The sequence below is a fragment of the Colletotrichum tamarilloi genome, assembly GCF_030869305.1.
Source record: "Colletotrichum tamarilloi strain Tom-12 chromosome Unknown Scaffold_1.1, whole genome shotgun sequence".
Classification (NCBI taxonomy): domain Eukaryota; kingdom Fungi; phylum Ascomycota; class Sordariomycetes; order Glomerellales; family Glomerellaceae; genus Colletotrichum; species Colletotrichum tamarilloi.
Window position 1 is genome coordinate 66,560 of NW_026849384.1, and position 21,712 is coordinate 88,271.

The window sequence follows — 21,712 nt, forward strand, 5'->3', positions numbered from 1 at the left end:
TTGCGTTTTCTTTTTCTACTCTCGTGCTGCTTGTTTGTCGTGAGTGGCTGGCCGAGCGCAGAAAGGCCGGGTAGATGGCAAAACGGTCCGGGTAAGGCGTCGGTAGGGATATTATGTTGAATCTACGGTGAAGACGTCGAGACTGCCCATGGAATAGAAGAAGGAAGATTGGTAAATGAGCGACAGAGGTGTTCCGCGAAGGAAATCTCGGGGCGAATGGGGGAGAGGGATTTCGTATGGAGCAAACGTCGAAAAGAGAAGCAGAGAAAGAGGAGCAGCTCAACCAACGAAGAGGAAAGTGCCTCAGTCACAGTCCTGCAGGCTGCAAGTCACAGTTGGGAGTTGGGAGGAGCCACTTTCACGTTATCCGTACCACTTTTGCTCCTTCAAGCGCTCTTAGCAGGCAGGGGTTGATGTCAAGAATGCCCGGGGGGTCATCGGCGTCGTCCAGTGTGTCGTGGCATCGGCGGCAGACTACACAAAAAGAATGGGCAAGCCTTCTAGGGTACTATGTATGGAGCAGCAAGGCCTAGATTTAGAACAGCGATATGCCAGGTGAAGAAGGTAGAGGTGTAGACTTTCATCCTCCCTTTGCAAACATGTCACTAGGAAAGTCACCCGTTTCCTAAAAGAGGTTCGTGGCCATCCAGGAAAAGACCAAACACATCATATCTGAATCTGTCATGATATGCCATCCGCAGGTTCGGGACCCTCAAGACGTTGAGAGGGAGAGCTTCAGAGGGCCCTCCCTCCAGTCTCCCTATTCCGATTCTGGGGCATGATTGACGGTTTGACCTCTGAAGTCTGGCTGTTCTGACGGCTGCCCGCGGTCCAGGCCCAAGCAGCGCACGTTCTTCCTGCAGGAGTTCCCAGCTGCCGCTACGCCCGATACAGCAGACTGCCAGTCTGCCAGAGACCAGACGGGCCACATCTTGAAGTGCCTGGGCAGATGACGGACGGCAGGTGGGGGGGAGCAAGCTTGAAGGTCGAGGAGGTGCCGGCCACTCAGCATTTAGGAATCAGGAAGAGGCCAGGAGGTTCCACTGCTCGAGGAAAGTTGCTCAAAGATGCTTTGGATGTGACAAAGTGCTCTGACTGGCCCATCTCGAGTTACATTCGCATTTGCAGGCACTGCCAAGCAGGTACGGATAATACATAGATACATCAAACAGACACTTCACTTATTTTAGCGTCAGGTACAAGGCAAGTGCAGACCACTCGCCCTTCCATCTTTCCACCTCAGCTCGCGACGTGGGGTTTTTCCCCCCCAAATCCCAATCACCCCAAACCCCCAATCATCCTATCACATCCGTCTCAAGTTTCTCAACCCTCCTTCCGCGCCGGCCGTTCCTTGCATTATCGTCCCCGTGCACACCTCAGCTAAAAAAGATGCCATGCGATGCGATGGCAGTCCCAGGGGCTTGTCATCCAGTCAGTCGGGTATCCTCTCAGGCTCTCGCATTTGGCCGTCCACGGTATGCATGGGATACCTTGTGAGAGTTTTAAGGGGTCGGGTCCTTCCTCCTTGGGGACGCGACTCGGGGGGGGAGGCAGAGCATCTATGTACGGATACACAGCAGGTGTACAAACTCACACCAAATAAATCATCCCCTGGAGCCGCGGGAAGAGAGAAAGACTGCTGCTCTGCTCCCTCCGTAGCGTACGGATAGAGAATGACGAAAGGGGGGGATCCGGCGTCGCGGCATGGATTATCAAGCCGTCCCCTCCCTCGTCGCTTCCAGTTTGCAGTGTCGTCCGAGGTGACCGTGACGACTGGACGAGGGGGCCCGCGGCGCCCCATCTTCAAACCCAGTTGGTCTCACAGCGCATTCCTCGGTGGGGGATATCCCGGCCTGCGGCGTCCGCTCTCCAATTGATTGAACTGTCATCGCAACCTCTGCTGCATAAAGTGCATACTCATCGTTCACGATGCATCGATTGGCTCATCGGTCTTCCGTTCACTGGTACTTCGATTTTCGATTCTGAGCAAGATTTGGTAAAGGACATTTCAAAATTGGCCACGTCCATTCCTTCGAGGGAAATAATTGCCACGGCCCGATTCTGGACGGCGCAAAGCAGGGAAACGTAGGAAACCAAACTACCTAGCATAAGGAACGCAGCGGGCAGTGCTCAAAGTGGAGGACAAGTTCCAACGAACGCGAATCGCGAAAAACCAAGGCAGAAAAGGAGAGTTGAAAGCTCTCTGTCCCGGCGCGTCTGCCCGCCCACCCACTTATCGGATCCCTCTGTTGGAAAAAAAAAAACCACTTTAATTCACCATTATGCGCGGTTGTCGAAAGCCGACTACCCTGTGAATTACACAATCCAAAAAAACCTCGCCACACAAACGAAACAATCCCATTCCTTCCTTCCACGAGGAAACAGCTTTATGCGACCTGGATTACGTGCTTGAGAGGAACGATCAACGATTACTAAGAGCGATATATAGACCTATCTTATGCAGAGAGCCACACCATATACCTACCTTATGGTCCATGGATGCAAATAGGGGTACCACATGTTACATCCCCCCCTTCGTTCATCCAAACACTAGGTTCTCTATACGGATAAGCTACGCATACCTAGTTCGAATATTTCGACTTTCTCGCTGTGGCAGCATTTACACATCGGACGGCCAGCAATAAAGCCTCGAACAAACTCCAGGCATATTAAGGGCACGGCCGGCTTGCTTCATGATTGTTCACATGAACAATCCCGGTTTGGCCGTCAACAATGCATTCATGTATGACATACTGCGTACACGGATCAGCCCTGGTCTCCATTCGTATGCAAACTGCACTACACGTAGGCACTTGGAAGAGTGAGGTGGGAACCCTTCCCATCGGACACCGGTGTTAGCGTTAGAGTGGAGACGTCGATCCGGCACATCAAGCAACCGCCGCCATTAATGTTCCATGGATGCACCGCCGTCAAAACGCCGTCACCATCTCCCTTTTCCCCCTCCCCGGTGCCCCCGTCCCGGCTGCAGTTTGCGCATCATCTGCAAAAGGTTTCTCCATCTCCGTCTCATCACCCTACCACGAAAAGGCCGGTCCACGCCTTAGGGCCTCTGATTGGCCCATCAGCTTAGAATTGCTCCCGATTTCATTACTGCCAAGCTGCTTCCGGTTTTCATCAGGAGGATTCCGAGGATGAGGTATAGTCTGCAGGGCTAGTGGTCATAAAAGTCTTTTTTTCTTCTTCTACAAAGCTAACAGAAAACCCCTCGGCTTGCTATCGCTATCAGCTGTGGGCGGGAACGCGTGGTGTCGCATTTGCTTATACAGCTTCGATACGTCTCAGCTCCGGACATATCTTCAAAGGCACAGTCCAGCGAGTCCTTGTCATCGATTTGTGTGCTGCCTATTCCGGGGATGCGGTGAGAATGCATCCTTACTGGCCTACGCTCCCTGGACCTTGAAAGTGCGGCCGCTCGCCGTCTTCCGTTCTTTCTCCTCGCTATCGGGTCTTGCGCGGCGAAGAACTGCGTGGTATTAGTCAAAAAGTTCACCCCGAAATCGAACTGTATCATACCTTGGAGGAAGTCGGCGGTTCTCTTGCGCATTCTTGAGTGAATGTACGCCTTCGATGCCTTGATGTGGTAGTGGAAGTAGTCGCGGAAAGTCTGGATGTGGGAGATGCAGTCGGGCATTCTCTGTGGTGTAAGGTGTCGAGGGAAAAGAACTATCATAAGACGTCAATGGCAAAGTAATCAAGCTATGTAAGGATAAACACTCACCAAAGGTAACGTATCCGATCTCGCCGGTTCCGGTATCTCTGACACCAGGGACTCCCTGGAGCTCCAACGGAGGGTCGTTCCTGAAGAGCACCTGGGGAGCGTTCTGGATAGCTCGCCGGCGGGCGTCGACGAATTCTTGGATGAAGATCTTGCCAAAGACACGATCGGTTTCCTCGCGGAAGATGGTGCTAAAGATAACCGTAACACGGTCGTGACTGGCCTTGACGTAGATAGCTTCCTCCTCGCGGTAGTGGATAGCCATGACCTCGCCGCCCTCGCGAACACCCTGCGGGGCTTCCTCAGACGTGTACTTGGATGCCTCCTCCTTCAGCTTGTAGTGCTCCTCGTAAGCGGCCTCGAAAGGCGCGGCCATGGCGTTGCGCTTCAGCAGCGCCATCTTCATGATCAGCGCATCCTTCTCTTCTGCATTTTTCGTCAGTCCCAAGTATCACCCGGTATAATTGCAGTGTAACTGACCCTTCTCCTCCGGGAGGCTCTCCAAATCGATCAATACCGAGAAGTCGTACCCGGGTTCCGGCGGCACCACATACTGGCCATATTCCCTCTGCAGCACTTGCTCTGCCCCATACTTGACCAAGTCCTTGTAGCACCTTATTTGAATCGAAAGCTGAATCTTGGTCTTCGTCTCGGGGGTCGAGATGTGGTAGATGACGCCGTCGAAATCGGAGACGGTCTGGTCGATGTGTGCAGGAGGGGCACTGCCTTGGAAGTTAGGAAGCTAGCCGAACATGGGCTACAATGGTTCTCATCAACGTACCCAGAGAATCTCTCGGTGAGGACCGACTGAATCAGAACATTCTGATAGTCGAGGAGAAGCATCTTGTCTGCGACCAATTGTCCGTACGTCTCCTGTGATGTTGTTGCGTCGTTGGATGCTGATGATGCCTCGTGGTGGGGCCCGCCTGACGTGGAGGTCGCTGTCGGAGCTTCTGTGGCTGTGATGCTCATGCGGGACCATTGATTGCGGATATACTTCGGCACTCCCGGTCCTCTCCACTTATCTTCTGATCTTATCGATAAGGTGAGGGAAACTTTTTGAAAGATTGGAAGGTGGGAGGTTCGAGATTTTGACGATTGGTTTACTCGTCGCATTCTAAGGAGCCATTGACAAAGGGCTTTTGGGGCGCCAGGAAATCAGCAAAAATGGTCAAATCATACTTGTAAGGTTTTACAGATGTCGCGGACTTTAACAGTGTGTCTAACATTGGTTTTTCTTCAGGAAGTACGAGCATAGCAAGTCTTTCGGCGTTGTCGCATCCAACACAGCAAACCTCGCCTGGGCTCCCCAAGGCAGAGCTGGCAACGGCGCCGGCCAAGCAATCGTAGCCGCGAACGAGGATGTTTTGTGTTGGGATATAAAGAAGGGCGAACTACTTAGCAGGTGGCGAGACGAACGAAACACGGTACCCGTCACTGCGATCGTGCAGAGTAAAGTCGACACAGATATTTTCGCTGTCGGATACGAAGATGGAAGCATTCGATTATGGGATAGCAAGATCGCCACGGTGATTGTCAACTTCAACGGACACAAGTCAGCGATTACGACACTGGCATTCGACAAGTCGGGCGTGCGATTGGCCAGTGGCTCCCGCGACACGGATGTCATTATCTGGGATCTCGTGGCTGAGGTCGGCCAGTTCAAGCTGAGAGGACACAAGGATCAGATCACAGGACTGCAATTCGTCGAGCCGGAGGGACAGGTCGAAGATGAGGAGAACACGGCAATGCTGGACAGCGACCCGTCAGCGGAGGGGTACCTTCTTACCACCGGCAAGGACTCCCTGATCAAGCTCTGGGACCTGTCATCGAGGCATTGCATCGAGACACACATCGCACAGACGAACGGCGAATGCTGGGCCTTGGGACTTTCCCCCGACTACAGCGGTTGCATCACGGCCGGAAACGACGGAGAGCTGAAGGTGTGGTTCCTGGATACGACAGGACTCGCCGCTTTGAAGGGTCAGGTCGACGCTCCGCAAAATACGAAATTTCTCCATGACAGAGGGACGTTGTTCCGTCAGCATAAGGACAAGGCTATCGAGGTGATCTTTCACCCCCGCCGAGACTACTTCGCAGTCCACGGCGTAGAAAAGGCCGTGGAGGTGTGGCGCATAAGGTCGGAGGCAGAGGTCAAGAAGTCCCTGGCCCGGAAGAGGAGAAGAAGACGTGAAAAGGCCAGCAAGGAAGGAAAAGAGGAGGCCGATGCTGCGACTGAGGGTGAGGATCAGGCAGAGGATATTTCCGCCGCAGAGGCTAGCGACTTTTTCGTTCAGTACGTGATTGTCCGAACGGGCGGCAAGGTGCGATCTGTCGACTGGGCGGTCAATGGTGGAAGCAAGGAAATACACTTGTTGGCGGGGACGACAAACAACCAACTCGAGTACTACAACATACCCACAAAAGAGGGCTCCAAGTCGAAGAAGGAGGATGTGCCCGACTACACGCGGTCGCTGGCCGTGGAACTCCCCGGACACAGGACAGATATCCGCGCCGTATCGCTCAGCTCTGACGACAAGATGTTGGCGACGGCTGCCAACGGAAGTCTGAAGGTCTGGAACATCAAGACGCAGGCCTGCATCCGCACCTTTGAGTGCGGTTACGCTCTTTGCTGCGCGTTCCTGCCCGGAGACAAGGTCGTCGTCGTCGGAACAAAGACGGGAGAGCTTGAGCTCTTTGATGTCGCGTCCGCGAGCCTGCTGGACAGCGTCTCTGCGCACGAGGGTGCCATCTGGTCATTACAAGTTCACCCCGATGGCAAATCGGTGGCATCAGGGAGTGCCGACAAGTCAGCCAAGTTTTGGGACTTTAAGATTGTCCAAGAGCCGGTTCTCGGCACCACGCGCACGACACCTAAGCTGAAGCTCGTCCAGTCAAAAACACTCAAGGTGTCCGACGACATCCTCTGCGTGAGATACTCTCCCGATGCCAAGTACATCGCCGTCTCCCTCCTCGACAACACCGTCAAGGTCTTCTTCACCGACAGCCTGAAGCTCTACCTCAACCTCTACGGCCACAAGCTCCCGGTGCTGAGCATGGACATCTCGTACGACAGCAAGCTTATCGTCACCAGCTCCGCCGACAAGAACATCAGGATATGGGGCCTCGACTTTGGCGACTGCCACAAGGCCCTCTTTGGCCACCAGGACTCCATCCTGCAGGTTGCCTTCGTCCCCCACAACTCGGACGGCAACGGCCACCATTTCTTCAGCAGCTCAAAGGACCGTGTCATCAAATACTGGGACGGCGACAAGTTTGAGCAGATCCAGCGCCTCGACGGCCACCACGGCGAGGTCTGGGCCATGGCCGTCGGCCACACGGGCAACTTCCTCGTCACAGCGGGCCACGACAAGTCCATCCGCGTCTGGGACGAGACGGACGAGCAAATCTTCCTCGAAGAAGAGCGCGAAAGGGAAATCGAGGAGCTCTACGAAAAGACCCTCACCACCTCGCTCGAGCGCGACCCGGACGCCGAGGACCAGGAAGGCGAAGTCGGCGCCGCCTCCAAGCAGACCGTCGAGACCCTCATGGCCGGAGAACGCATCGCCGAGGCCCTCGAGATCGCCATCGCCGACCTCAACCTCCTCCAGGAGTGGGAGGACGCCAAGAAGACCAACCCGTCCGCGCCAGCGCCCCAGCGCAACCCCATCTTCGTCGCCCTCGGCAACATCACGGCCGAGGCCTACGTCATGAGCGTGCTGGGCCGCATCAAGGCCTCGGCCCTCCACGACGCCCTCCTCGTGCTGCCCTTCGCCTCCGTGCCCATGCTCTTCACCTTCCTCAACGTCTTTGCCCAGCGCTCCATGAACATCCCGCTGACCTGCCGCATCCTCTTCTTCATGCTCAAGACGCACCACCGCCAGATCGTCGCCAGCCGCACCATGCGCGGCATGCTCGACGGCATCCGCGCCAACCTGCGCGCCGCGCTGAAGCGCCAAAAGGACGAGATGGGCTTCAACATTGCCGCGCTCAAGGTCGTCGGCATGCAGCTCCAGGAGAAGAGCGTCAAGGACTACGTCGACGAGAACTGGGAGGATGGCGATGAGAGCCGGGCTGTCAAGAAGCGGGCGTTTGTGCAGGTTTCGTGATTCTCCAACCTCGGACGAGCATCACCATACCTGTAGCCTCAGAGAAAGATACAAAGTCAAGTCAGGACTAGGCGATTGTCGATAATCATGAGATTCCCTGTTTTCCTTCTGTTCTTCCTAGATATCGAGGTGCATCGCCAGGTGGTAGAATAGCATCGTTTTCGGCCTCTAAAAGTGTTTTTATGTACTATTCACCCCAATTTACCAAAACAAAAACCTTGCTTTTCCGATGCTCATTTGTCTTTTCTGGAATCCGTGCTTTTATTACATGAGCTCTCTTCCTCAAGAGACTCGTCCGCCTGGCATGTACAAGACCATTGCTAGTCGACCCTTCTATCTACTGGCTCTTTGCTTTGTTCTTCGCGCCTCCTCTCGTCGGCAGAATGTCACTCTGCACAATCAACTGCACCAGACACCAGAGGTAGCAAATGCTGAATCCCACCGCACCGACACCCACGTTTGCAACGACCCAGAGATCGGGCTTGTCAATGGGCGGCACCACTACTCTCTCGACCACATGCCATGCAATCATGGCAACGTAGAACGCGCCGTGGAGAAGGAATGTTGCCCACTGGCGCAGTTTGCCGTGATCCTCCTGGAAGTAGGCACTCAGAGACGTTGGCGGGAGACCAAGAAGGTATGCCCACAGCAATGTCAGGACGGCGTACGGGACGCTGAGATCTACCCGCTTAAGGAGGGGGAACATTGTCCACACGCCCAAGACGTTGGCAAATCCAACCCAAGCCCGAATGTCTCGCGACAGTCCGTGCTTACCGGCTAGAAGCATTGTCATGGGCATGAGAGGGAGTAGCGCACTCTTCTCATGTACTTGATAGCTAAAGAGAAAGAACCCCCATCCCGTAGTTGCGAAGGCCAGAGGAAGAAGTGACTTGCGCGGACGGAAGAACAGAATCAGGTTGGGCGGAATGATCGAGGCCAATGTAGCCACAAGTGCGCCTCTCTGGAGAAGCTCGGGAGGGTAGTTGCGAAGCTTGATGACGACGTTGGCGGCACACCAGAAGTTGGCGACTTTGTCTTCGAACAGACCGCGCGCAAAGGGGAAAATGCGATGAACCATCTGCACCAATTGCTCGACTACCGGGTAGTAAATAGCGTTGGTATCGAGGACGTCGGTCAGCCACGGGAATAGGGGCAAGGCAGGCGGCGGCCCCTCATAGTCAGGCCGCGCGTCGATGCCTCGATGAGCGTCGTAGAGAGTGCCCAACACAAGGGGCAGAAGCAGAAGCGCAAAAGCCGCGACGGTCACCAGGGCGATGCCGATGAAGCGGCCCGGCTTCAAGGGGAAAACGCAGCTGCCCAGGAGGAACGCGAAGACGGAGAAGGCATAGTAGAGGGCCATCTGCTTGAAGCCAAGGGCGGCGACGAAGAAGACTGCAGACCAGAGATAGCGGCCAGCCAGCATACTCGACATGCTCGCCAGGACGAGTCCAAGCATGACAGTGTTGTACTGAAAGTGAACGTGGTCGATAAGAATCGTAGCGGGCTGCATCAAGATTGCGACGAGCGCCATCCAGGCGGTCCATGTCGGCACATTGCTGTGCCTAGAAAAGCGTCGTACGAAGATGACGGCAGCGGGGATATATACGAGGTACTCGGAGACAATGACTGTGGCGCGCATGAATATCTTCAGAGTCGGGTCGTCGGATCCTCTCGAGGTGTACAGCTCGAACCAAGTAGGGTCGATGAAGGCTCCAACCTTGCCGCAGAGCCAACTATGGTATGCCGTCAGGGGCGGGTAGTCGAGACCCCACCACTGCAGGTCGTGGAAGTACCACTGCGAGACAGGAATTTGTGTTGTGATCTCCATCCAGTGTCTTTGCGCCTCGTAGTCTCCGAACATGGGTGGTCGTTGGAAACCTAAGATGAGTGGCATGGTTAGCAAGAGCTGTCAATTCTCATTGGTGTTCCAGAGCGCCTTTACCAGAGTACCCCCAGAGCCCGGCTGCCCATCTAAACAGGCCAACCACCATGAGAATCAGGGGAAGGACCTCCCATTGCGATACAGAGCCTCGAGCTGGCCAGAGAAACGAAGCCAAAGGGAAGATTGGGGCCTTGACCAGAGCCTCCTTCTTGGTGAGGTGGCTTTCCACAGTGGGTGTACTGCTGCCAGTGCCATTTCCACCGTTGGTCTTCTTGCCGCCTCTGCGCCGGGGTTTGTGGGGAGATGGACTGATCATGATGGCAGCTCAGTCGGTATCCAGTCGATTGGCAATGTGCGGCATGAGGTGCCAGAAGGGGGTGAAGAATTGCCTGGAGACGGCGAATTGGCTTTGTCAAGGTCGTGGTGGCAGTGGGAGGTTCGCTGAGGTGATGCTGAAATCCAAGGGTCCACGTCGCGTTAACGAACCCGACAGCTGGTGCTTCATTCAACCTGTAGGTCCTGTACCTAAGGTCCCCACATCCCGGCCGCTAAAGGCAGGCTCGGATCGCCAGGTACCTTCCTGCCGCTAGCCGTTCCCTTGTCCCAAACATTCCATGAAATCTTCAATGAAAGAAGTAGGGACAATCTGGGGCTAATTTGATTGATAAGGCGAAAATGTGGTTTTTCCATGCTTGCCATTGTATCTCTTTAAGAAGATTGCAACAGTGAATATATTCCAAGCATATTCTGTGCTGTTAGGTATGACATCTAGATTAGTGGCGTTTTGCCTAGGTACGCGGTACTTTACTTTTGTGATCTGGTGAAATACGACCCTGACCTTGTATGACTGAGCGCTTGAATCTCAACCTCGGGAGCCAATGACTTCCTATGTTGGATATAAAGTGACATGGCTTCAAGTTTTGCCATTTCGAAATCGAGCCTCAGCAATGGCCTGTAACAACTCAGCTTTCGGTCCTCTCCATCGCAACCGGGGAATGCTGGTCTTAAACACGTGACCGAGTCTGTGTCGACAAGTTAAGATGCGTTAGCCTCAATTGGCTGGCTACTTTAGGTAATCCGGGACATCTAACGTCACAGCGAGGTACCTGCTCTCTGGCAGCTTTCCATGTTAGTGAGTGGACGATCCTTGACTCTCATACACATTTCTCATCATACACCATCTTGACTTCGGCTGGTACCCAGCTCCTCCTGAATATGCCTTTCCCTTTTGTTCTTCCGACAACTTCGGCCTTCTCATTCTCCTCCAGTTTTAGCAGCGACACTCACCCCTCATTGCCCCTCAGTTCCAGCACATATCGCGGGGTTGTGAGAGATGCTCTCAAAAAACACAAGAGACTACCCCCATCATCGCAATCATCTCACGTTTCGACAGTCATTGGAGCTCTTAACGGCTACATCCCCTATATTATCGCCATTGATGCTGGACTAAATCCAACATCTCAGTCAGGCGACTGGATCAACCTCAACACAAAGGTACCGCCGTCCATCGAATGGCGACCAACACTTTCGGAGAATGCAGTGCCCGGCAGAGAGCGAGCGAGGGTAAAAGTGCAGTCCATAGACCACGAGATTGCCTTCACTCTCTCATCTCTGGCAAACTCATACACCTTGGTTGCTCGGGCAGCCCTTCACCCGCTGTACGTCACAACACAGGCCACATTGGATAATCAACAGCGCACAGCTTCCATTCAAACAGCGACCAAATACCTTCTGGATGCTGCATCGATATACGACTATATAGCTTCCCGGGCTGAGAGAACTCAGATCCCGCCACCCTGCAGCGATGTATCACCCTCGACTCTTCGAGCCATGTCGTCCCTGGCTCTCGCCGAGGCGACACTGTTGGCGGTTCTCAAGGACGATCCCTACCCAGCCATTGTCGCGCAAGACCGCAATAAGAACGACCGCGAGTGGATGTTCAAAGCCCCCGAGATTCCGAAAGTTCGTGCCCATTTGTTTGCACGACTCTGTCTTGCTGCTGCGGAGCACGCCGCCCAGGCCTCCTCTCTTTGCCAAGCTGCGGGGCGGGGTTCCAGCGGGATCAACGAGGGACTGCTTCGCTATCTCGAGGATCTGCGAAGAACATGTCGCGCAAAGGCTTGCCGTTTCTTTGGCATAGACTCAGAGATTAGTGGCCAAGTTGGCACGGCTATCGCGTGGCTACAAGCCGGACTCCAAGAATTAGGCGTTGAGTCTAAACATTCAGCCAAAGGTAGTGGCTTCAGCCGGTTCAAAAAGGAGTGGAGCGAGAAACGCGAGGATCGCAAGGTCGAAAAGGAGACCACGTGGGGTGCGGACGGCGGAAAGGGCGAGGAGACGAGGGTGATCGAGCTGCTTGAAGGCAAGTGGCACAAGCTCAATGACACGGTAAGCCATGTTACGTCCAAGGTCGATGACTGCGAGGCTCACAATTCATGCATAGATGAATGTCCAGATCGTGCCTCCGATTGGGCCCTTGCTGGCTCAGATGCCATCTGGCCGTGAGATACACACCCTCAAGCCGTATCAGCCGCCAGTGTTGGATCGCAGCATCTTGGAAGCCATGCGCGCGCCGCCTGAGAGGAATGACGACTACGGAGATGCCCTGAGCTCCGATGACGAAGGCAAAGGCGTATCTGGGCCACCTGGAGGATATCCTGAATCGAGACCGGATTACAGGAGCGCAAGCACGTCCTATTACTAGACGTCGTAGCAACCATCTGTTCTCTTGTTTGAGAAAGTGTTAGAAAAGAGCACCGCCGGTGGGAGACACACTCTTCAAAGTTTTCACTAAATACTACGCTTCTCTGGCTCATGCGGCTCATTTCCGTCAACCCCGGATTGTTAACTCCCGCTAGTACTCAGTTCGTGAGCGCACAGTTCTTGTCCTATCATCCGAATCCTGTCAGTTTTTCCTGAACGGTTTTCCCCTCAAGTTCTTCAGAACCGCATTACTTGTCAACCGCGTCTCTACCCGAGCTCAGATGAACTCCGTCCTTCTCTTCATCATCAGTCCGAGCCAACGTAACCAGAAACGTTCTGTGACCTGCCACTTGCCATAGATGGATTGAAAGCTGGAAATCCGGGGCGGCCCGCTTGTCTCGGTCTCAGACAAGAAAAGCAGAAGGGGGAGGGGGGGAAGGAAAGCCGCAAGCACGGAGCTTGGGCCGCTTACTCGAAGCCAGGGGTAGGTTATTATGGGAGACTTTGCAACAACACCGACATCAAGCTTCAGATGACGCCTAGGGGCAGAGCTTAAAACATGTGTATTCCCGACCTCGCAGATCTCATTCGACCTCGGATCCCTTCCCCCGAAGTCTACCACTATGCAACAGTCGGGCACCGGTGCCACGCCGTGAGGAGAGGGGAGAAATTCTCCGCCGCCTCCCGAATCACCCAGGACCTGGACGGGCGCCTGATCAGCATTGCTAATATTACCAGCAGCCCGGTAGGTGTTTGCGTCCCCTTTCCTTAGGTCCCAACTCAAATCGGTTTCTCAACACCATATTGTGTGTATATGTGTATGTGTTACCAAATCCACTCATTCCTCACCTCATAGGGCGTCCGATGCGGAGACATTCCGTTGCCCAGCCCGGTCGGGAAGACTACTCCTCCCATCGACGAAGGGTCTCATTCTCACCAACAATGATCAGCGCGGTAACATCCCCCGTCGCGAGCACCATCACGACAGCCAGCACCTCATCCTCCGGCACCTCAACGGCCAAGAGCCACAAGAACAGCCTCGTGATCCACAGCCTCACTCCCATCTCGCCGTCGTTCCCGCTCCCGTTCAGACTGACAGACGTGGACCTACTCCGCCGCGATTGCCACATCCACGGCGAATGGGTCTCCTCCCTCAGTAACAAACGATTCGCGGTCCTTGACCCGGGCACCGGTCGCGTATGGGCGACATGTCCGGATAGCACCAGAGACGACGTCAACCCCGCTGTCAAATCCGCCTACGTCGCCTTCCAGGGCTTCTCGAAGCATACCCCGGCTCATGAGCGCGCTCGCCTCCTGACCTCATGGCATCATCTTATCCTCGCTAGCCGCCTCGACCTGGCCACGATTCTGGTTCACGAAACAGGGAAGCCGTTGACCGAGGCCCTCGCCGAAGTAGACTACGGCGCTGGTCTCGTCCGCTGGTTCGCCGGCGAAGCAGACCGATTGGAGCCGCCGCCACCGCCGCCTCCACCACCGACAACAACTCCACAATTACCGTCGCCGGCCGCATCCCGCGTCTCCTCCCCCACATCCGACGATGACGGCGCCGTCCCCGCTTCGACACCCGCAACCAGCGCGTTCCCAAGAAAGCGCGGCGCGCTCCTCAAGCAGCCCATCGGCGTCGTGCTCGCCCTGGTGCCATGGAGCTTCCCTCTCGCCCTCACCCTCCGCAAAGCCGCAGCAGCTTTAGCGGCTGGCTGCACCGTCATCGTCAAACCATCCTCCGAATCCCCGCTCACGGCCCTCGCCCTCGCCTGCCTCGCCGACCGCGCGGGCTTCCCCGCCGGCGCCATCAACGTCCTGACGACGAGCCTGGGGAACACGCCCGTGGTGTCCGAGGCGTTGTGCATGCACCCGCTTGTCAAGGCGGTGAGCTTCACGGGCAGCGCGCGCGTCGGGAAGCGGGTCGCCGCCTCGTGCACGCGGAACCTGAAGCGCCTGTCGCTCGACCTGGGCGGCAACTGCCCGGCCGTCGTGTTCGACGACGCGGACCTCGGGCAGGTGGCCAAGGACCTGGTGGCGCTGAAGTGGCGGCACGCGGGGCAGGCGTGCGTCGCGCCGAACCGGTGTTACGTGCAGCGGCGGGTGTATGATGTGTTTTCCACGCTGCTGGTGGCGGAGGCGTCGAAGCTCAAGGTCGGGCACGGGATGGCCAAGGATACGACGCTGGGCCCCCTGACGACGATTCGCGGGCTGTACAAGGCGGAGGCGCTATGCAAGGACGCGACGGAAAAGGGGGCTGTCAAGCTTCTCGGCACGGGAAGGCGAGAGCCTGGTGACGGGTACTTCATGGCGCCGACTGTGCTGGGGAGTATGACGGACTCGATGCTGATGTGCCGGGAGGAAGTGTTCGCCCCCGTGCTGGGCCTGTATGTGTTCGACACGGAAGACGAGGTTGTGATGAGGGCGAACGACACCCCTGTCGGCTTGGCTGGCTACGTCTTTACGAAGAATAACGATCGTTTGTGGAGGATGTTTGATCGGCTGGATGCCGCAGTTCTAGGAATGGTAAGTTGACGCACGCTCTGTTGCTTTCCCGGCAAGATATGATCCATCACCTTCCAAGTGGGCAAGTGGCTAATTGTACTTCATAGAATACGGTCTGCTTGGTGACAGAAACTCCCGTACCTGCTTCAAATAATGGGAACGGATACACACCGGCACAAGCTACGGCCTTGGATGAGTTTCTCGTCACAAAAGGTGCTGCGATGTCTCCTTCGTAGCCTCTTATTATTTTTGAAACCAGTGTAGGATAGTGCGATCGCCTTCTCTGTTTCCTTGTTTTGACACACAAATTAGAGCTACCGGATCAAGTCGTGGAGTTGAGGTGTTGGACACGTGTGGTTTTGTTAATGAGGACATGTTCGTCAAAGCTTCTTGTGTGGTATAAACAAGTACGTGGCTCGGGTATTAAAAGAATGATTCATGACGCTGCAGCTATCTTTGCGCACTCGTGTCCATTAAGCATCTCAAACGTAGCAATTCGTTGTGTCTTTCGTGCGGTGGACTCAATCGCGAAATAGTGTGTGATGACTTTCGTGTTGCAATGAAGCTGAACGAACTTGAGGCGATAAAGAAATTATGAGGGACTTGGGGAGTAGCGTAATATGAGCTGCAAGAGCCGTACATGGCATATTGAGGCCTGTATTACAAGCCTACTCGACAGCGGTCACTTGTGTGTAGGCTCGTGTAGTACTTGTTTTACCAACTTGCATACATCATGAAATACGAAATACCACTCCAAAAGCGCGCCACGGAGTCACTATGCCTAAATCAAGATGATAATTCGAGAAAGGATTATAGCCCTAAGACGACTGTCGATTGACTAGCCATGGAGGCGGTATCTGGGTGAAGGAGAACCTGAAAGACGGCGTGTCATGGTCTAACCTACCGATTGTCTTGCGCTATGAGAACATAGCCTCGTTCATCCCCCTTTCTGCTACAACTGTCTTTACTGCTTTAACTGTCCGTAAAATGATCTGTATCTTTGATTATCTGGAGCATACGATTGGAGTTTTATACGGAGAATGAAGAAGTTCAAGAACGTCATGATGTTGGCGGTGACAAAAGCAGCATAAATTTACACCTTGTACTTCTAAAGCGAAAGATTGTACGTTCCGTGCCTAGCCCGTTTGATAGAAAGCATACAGTATTCTGGAAATGTATCGTAGCATAATCTTGATGGCCAACGTTACCATGATGGGCGGTAGGCTTTTAAGCTATTCCACGTTCAAAACCATAGGGTCTGCTTCCCGTTTTCATATCTAGATAGGAACAATGCGTAGTGGATGAACCATCATACTCAAAAGGTATCCTCCTCTCGACTTAACGGGCGGCAGTAGACCTGTAGCAAACAATTTCGGTATATCACGTGGGTGCCTACTGCCTCCTGCCGTCAACTCCACGGAACCATGAACACACGAGAACGAATCACTACATCGGGAAGCCCATATAGGTCCCGTCGATTCTAATTCCGTCACCAACGGCAGCAGGCGCCTCACAGGCCTGTGAGGTCAGGTCAAACTGCCGTTTGGCGGGATGGTTACGGGCGAGCCTCGTCGACTGGCTTAGCCTACACTAGGTTCCAGGTTCGAGTCCCAGCATGAGCACCAGAGATGTAGCCCCCGTTCGCCACCGGGGGGGTGAACTCTTTTGACTTCTCTAGCCTTTTTTTTCTTCTTCTTCTTCTTCTTCTTCTTCTTCTCTCCCCCTCTCTTCTAATACGCGGGAATACAAGAGTGTGGGGTGCGCTATATGCTGATTCACCTCGGAAAATCTCAATAACAGCAAGAAAGGGAAAGTTGCCCAGAAGACGAAGAAATTCGTAACCCAATGCTGAGAGCAGATTTACCGGGCTGTAGCTTGTGGGTTCGAATTCCACAGGCGCCTTCTTTTATCTTTCTTCCTGGTACTGTTTGATGCTCTTTTAAGCCCCCTTTTCTACTTAGTCATTCTTGCAAGCTGCCATATCTCTCTCTCAGCGTTTCTTGTGAAGCGCCTTCTTGTCCTTGCCTTTGGCGCAAAACTGGGTATGGGCCCTAGAAGTCACGATGATATGCGGCCTATATAATTTCGGAGATCGGGAACGCATGGATGGCTTATCACACAGCCCATGGTCTGAACCAGGAGAAAGCAGAACGGGGGTGCATACGTATTTGGAAGATACTCGAATCTCACAGAACATGCAACATTCCCATATCGCAAGACTCATTTTGCCAGTTGAGGTCATGTTTGATGGGCAAATGATGAATTTCAATTCTCCATGGAGTAGTCTTGCAAAGGCCCAAAGTCACGTACACACATCGTTTTGAACATACAAATCTTAGTACAAGCTGACATCGTTGCTCGAAATGGCTCAGAATTGTCCGAGAACATATTCGTATATCAAAAAGGCTACAGTGATCGGTACAAGATATATTTACAGATAGGCATGGCGAGTGAAGGAAGACTGGTGGACGCATAAACTCCAATGGCACATTTGATATTTATGTATTGATTGAAACGATGAAGCCTTCTTTACCAAGCCACCCAAACTCCACTTTTGATGCACAGCGTACGGAAATATTCCACCACATATTGACTACTTACAATACCAGGTCTTCCATCTCTTTAATCTACATATCCTTGGAGCGCATCTTCTTGAGACGCAGTCCACCCTCAAAGACACCGCGGTCAACAGCAGCGGCGACGGTGAGAGTGCCGCCAATGATGGCACAAAGGCCGGTCAAGAAACCAGTGAATGTTTTGGCGCGCTCTTCGCGGTTGATGACCTTCATAGGAGAAATATCCTGGACACGTTCGTGTGAGTGAAGGAAGTCGAGGACGCGGGTATGGAGGAACTTACGTAGGAAAAGAAGACTCCCGGGATGCCGCCACGAGAGTGGAGGCGTTCCTGGTGTCCTTCGGCAGAGTCATCGCCGCCAGCCAAGCTGCGCTTGTGGCTCGTGACGGAGTATTGGTGAGTCTCGACGCTGCCGTCACTTCCCTGGCCAAGAAGACCGAGGCCAGAGTTCTCCTCCTCGGGGTTGGATCCCTTCTGCCAGTTGAGAGCGAGGTAGGAGGTAGGCACGATCTTGACAAAGTACATGAAATTGTAGTTGGGGTCGTTGGTCTCCTGGTGGGTGTTGTCGAGAGGGTTACCGTGGTGGTTCGTCCACGCAGCGGCGCGCTTGCCCATCTTCTTGGTAACGGTGTCAGGCAGCTGGGGGCCGAAGCGCAGGGAGTGAACAGTGTGAGTGAAGTCGTGCTGGGCATCGGAGGGGGTGTCCCAGTAGTTCTTGAGGTCGTGGACGTGCATGTTTCCGTTGCTGAAACTGCGGCCAGGGGCAAGGTGGAAGTTTCCGACGACCTTGTTGACGCGCAGGTTACCCTCGATACGGCAGCCCTCCTGGCGCTGCTCCTCCAATCGCTCGGCGTAGTGCTCGCGCGTGCACTGCTCGACGTTCTCGCCCTTACCGAAAGCCCACGAAGCCTGCGCGTACGCCTCTCTGACTTCCTCGCATGTGTTGCAGCATCCGGCCTTTTGCGCGTTCGCCGGTGACGGGGCGCCATAACAGGGGCCGCAGTAGTTGGGGTCCAGGTGCTCAGCAGCCTCATCACGAGAGTGACTGGCGGAAGGTGTTAGAAAAAGCTCCTCGGCAGGAGGCGACATTTGCAGTAACTTACAGATCCAGGGCCTTGATGTCAATGACACCACCGCCCTCCTTCTGGGGACGAAGGCGAACCTTGTTAATACCGTGCTGAACGCCGTGCTGTTGCTCGCCAGAAACATCCATGACGTCCAGGGTGAGGAGCTCGCAGGGCATCTTGGGGAAAGTCATGTTGAGATGGATCTCCATGCGCTCGCCTGTTACCGGGTACACATTAGCTCCTACTGCCCGTACAGATTAGGAGAGACTGCCAGGGCTTCATACCTCTTCCCTTGTCCACGATCAACTCGGGGTGGATCTCTATCCTCCGGTAGTCAACCCATTCTCCCCAGGCCAGCCAGAAGACCACGATCAGCGACACGATAGTGACAATTCCACCAGACGTCGTGCGGATGCGTGCTTCGTCGACTGTCTTTGTGAAGGCGTCGAGCCTTGTGAATCTCGATTTTGCCGGCATGGTGAGTTCGGAGGGAGGAGTGTGTTATCAAGAGCTGTCGATCTCTATCGCGAGTTTGGGGTAGCCTCGTAAGCGTTGTGAGAAGAATCAACGGGAGTAGGCCAAAAGTCGTACTTTCGCAACAATGCGCCAAGCAGAATAACGCTAAAAGGAGTGGCGGAGAGGTAAAAGGTGATATCAGGAAGTGAGAGACCCCGCCTGAACCATGAGAAGAGAAGGTCGACGCGAGAAAGTCGAGTTGCAAGCAAGGTAGGAGGATTGGATCTCACAAAGCCTTGAGAGTTGCGCAAATCCAAAGTAAAGTAGAGGCCACCTTCACTCGTTTTCTGGCCACGCAGCCCGTCCACGGTCCAGCTCTCAATTGCGCTAAAGGTGCATCTTGTCAGGGGTCTCGCACGGGGCGGGCGGGTCCGGGTCCCTGGGTAATTGTCGGCCGTTGGCCAATGGAAGATGCCGTTAGACCACTAGAAGCAATCCAGAATCAGATGGCTCGTGCTTAAGCTGCGCGGTTCCCGTCCCCACTGTAAAATCCCAGCCTGGTAGTCAAGGCTGGAGAATGCAGTGCTTTCTGATCCAAAAGGCAACCTCCAAGAAATCATCACCGTTGCGCCGCCCTTCGACTGAATCAAATTGATACCCACGACACTTTAAATCGAGGATTCGATACCGAAAGAAGAGAACGCTGCGAATTTTTCAACGAACGCGATACCCAACGTCCCTTTGACCGCCTTGGCGAGCGCGTACTGAGCGAGTCTTGTGTGCCGACCATCGAACCTTCATACCGTGATGTCGAAGCCGCCTTCCAGAGTTGTCTTCGTGGGCAATATCCCCTATGGTAGGAACGAATTTCCCACAAGACTCTATGTATCTAACCAATTGTCCTAGGCCTTTCCGAGGAGCAGATCAGCGACATCTTCAGCAGCGCCGGCAAGGTCCTCAACTTCCGCCTAGTCTACGACCGCGAGACCGGACGGCCCAAGGGTTTCGGCTTTGCAGAATATCCAGACAATGGTATTTCTCAGGAGAACCCTACTGCTCTTAGAATCTAGACTTGACTGACTATGCGGCGCAGACTCCGCAGCATCGGCTGTCCGCAACCTGAACGACTATGAGATTATGGGAAGGAAACTTAGGGTCGACTTTTCCAACGAGGGCGGCAGTGACGACAACAATGATAGCCACGGACACGTACGTATAGAGGTACAGCCCGGCATTTGAAGTTGGAATCTGACAGTGGAAACAGGGCCGAGATGGCGTCAACCCCTCCCACGCCTCGAACGGATACAACCCTGTCGCGCCGCCGATGCAGTCGAGTACGCTGCCTCCTCTCCCAGCCGGCAAGGAGCTGCCCCCGAACGTCACAGCAACCGACGCCATCTCACGGACTCTCAACACCCTTCCCCCGTCTCAACTCCTCGATATCCTCACACAGATGAAGGCGCTGGCCTCTACCGACCCCGCCAGGGCGACGGAACTTCTCCAGCAGGCACCGCAACTGGCATACGCCGTCTTCCAGGCTCTCCTGCTCATGGGTCTGGTGTCTCCCGAGGCGATCCACTCCGTCATCGAGCCTGGCGGCGCGCCCCCGGCGCCCCCACCGCAGGCCGCGCCGATCGGTTACCCGCCACAGCCCACCCCCGGCTTCCCGCCGGTCCCCGTGATGGGAGCTAACAACACCCCGCCTGTCGCCGGCACGCCGTACGCGCCTCCCCCGCAGCAAGCTCCCTATGGCGCACCCCCGCCGGTTGCTGCACCTCTGGGTCAAGACCCCGACGCTCTCATGCGGCAGGTTATGGAACTGCCGATGGAGACGATCAACATGCTCCCCGAGGCAGAAAGACAACAGATCCTGGCGCTCCGCGCAAGCTTTGGTGGACAAAGGCGATGAGCATGGTATACTTGCCCTGGTGCATGTGCGAGCTGTGGTGTTCAGCTTACGAGCTTGACATCGCTTGGAGCAACCCAGGACTACTATTTTTGGGCAGACACGTCACTCTGATCGATGGTAAAGACTTGAGATTGAGAAGATGTGGGGTCCCCCCACGTCCACAGCTTCTATACTAACTCCGAACATCCGACCTGGCTCATGGTAACGAAACGGAACCTTGCGGATGGTTGCTTCGTGAGCAAAGAGGCTCATACGAAGCTATTCTGGGAGGAAAGCTACCCTTGGAGGGACCAGATGAGGGGCTCAATGGGGTCTTTGCCAGATAATTGCCCCTCCAACAACCACCTTAACCACTCTACTTTACTCACCCAAATCATCACAAAACGACTTTCTACCGATTATTTAGCATCTGAGCCTCGGTAGGGCCTGAAAAAACACGGGCGTGTGGGGAGGCCGGAAGGTGGCGTTGAATGATGGGTGGCGTATTTTTTGAGAGCTGCGCCTCGATTCGCAGCAGTGGCGGGGCCGAAAGGTCTTTTTTGTGTTTTCTAGCAACCAAGTTTTTCTTCTCCTAGAGTGCGGACGAGGCAGATCACGAGGAACAAAAAAAAACCAACGCGGCCAAGTCTAAATATACCACACTCTACACTCGAAAACGAGCTGAGCATCTTGTTCAGCTGAGAGGGAAACTTTGTTTACTTTCCGGTGTGCCGTTGACGCAAGCTGGTGGGGGGAAGGCGAAAGTTGACGAGACCGGCCACCTGGCC

At 54.5% G+C, this 21,712-nt stretch overlaps 7 protein-coding genes across 7 annotated transcripts; 4 read left to right on the forward strand and 3 right to left on the reverse strand.

Moving 5' to 3' along the window:
• Positions 1-3,401: 3,401 nt before the first annotated feature.
• CTAM01_00023 (Arp2/3 complex) lies at positions 3,402-4,708 on the reverse strand (the record flags this gene model as incomplete). Its single annotated transcript, XM_060516077.1, has 5 exons — positions 3,402-3,484; positions 3,535-3,684; positions 3,740-4,162; positions 4,217-4,458; positions 4,518-4,708. 5 exons carry the CDS (start codon positions 4,706-4,708, stop codon positions 3,402-3,404), a joined length of 1,089 nt encoding a protein of 362 aa, XP_060388703.1.
• Positions 4,709-4,903: 195 nt separating this feature from the next.
• CTAM01_00024 (WD domain-containing protein) lies at positions 4,904-7,845 on the forward strand (the record flags this gene model as incomplete). The annotated part of the gene is made up of 2 exons (XM_060516078.1): positions 4,904-4,920; positions 4,980-7,845. 2 exons carry the CDS (start codon positions 4,904-4,906, stop codon positions 7,843-7,845), a joined length of 2,883 nt encoding a protein of 960 aa, XP_060388704.1.
• Positions 7,846-8,182: 337 nt separating this feature from the next.
• CTAM01_00025 (ALG8 glycosyltransferase family ALG6) lies at positions 8,183-10,043 on the reverse strand (the record flags this gene model as incomplete). Its single annotated transcript, XM_060516079.1, has 2 exons — positions 8,183-9,723; positions 9,788-10,043. 2 exons carry the CDS (start codon positions 10,041-10,043, stop codon positions 8,183-8,185), a joined length of 1,797 nt encoding a protein of 598 aa, XP_060388705.1.
• Positions 10,044-10,942: 899 nt separating this feature from the next.
• Positions 10,943-12,431, forward strand: CTAM01_00026 (pH-response regulator protein palC; the record flags this gene model as incomplete). Its single annotated transcript, XM_060516080.1, has 2 exons — positions 10,943-12,115; positions 12,171-12,431. 2 exons carry the CDS (start codon positions 10,943-10,945, stop codon positions 12,429-12,431), a joined length of 1,434 nt encoding a protein of 477 aa, XP_060388706.1.
• Positions 12,432-13,372: 941 nt separating this feature from the next.
• CTAM01_00027 (aldehyde dehydrogenase) lies at positions 13,373-15,174 on the forward strand (the record flags this gene model as incomplete). The annotated part of the gene is made up of 2 exons (XM_060516081.1): positions 13,373-14,959; positions 15,046-15,174. 2 exons carry the CDS (start codon positions 13,373-13,375, stop codon positions 15,172-15,174), a joined length of 1,716 nt encoding a protein of 571 aa, XP_060388707.1.
• A 2,391-nt stretch (positions 15,175-17,565) lies between these two features.
• Positions 17,566-19,057, reverse strand: CTAM01_00028 (uncharacterized protein; the record flags this gene model as incomplete). Its single annotated transcript, XM_060516082.1, has 4 exons — positions 17,566-17,739; positions 17,796-18,558; positions 18,617-18,797; positions 18,865-19,057. 4 exons carry the CDS (start codon positions 19,055-19,057, stop codon positions 17,566-17,568), a joined length of 1,311 nt encoding a protein of 436 aa, XP_060388708.1.
• A 786-nt stretch (positions 19,058-19,843) lies between these two features.
• On the forward strand, positions 19,844-20,945 carry CTAM01_00029 (RNA recognition domain-containing protein; the record flags this gene model as incomplete). The annotated part of the gene is made up of 4 exons (XM_060516083.1): positions 19,844-19,892; positions 19,943-20,068; positions 20,130-20,245; positions 20,292-20,945. 4 exons carry the CDS (start codon positions 19,844-19,846, stop codon positions 20,943-20,945), a joined length of 945 nt encoding a protein of 314 aa, XP_060388709.1.
• Between the last annotated feature and the right edge of the window lie 767 nt (positions 20,946-21,712).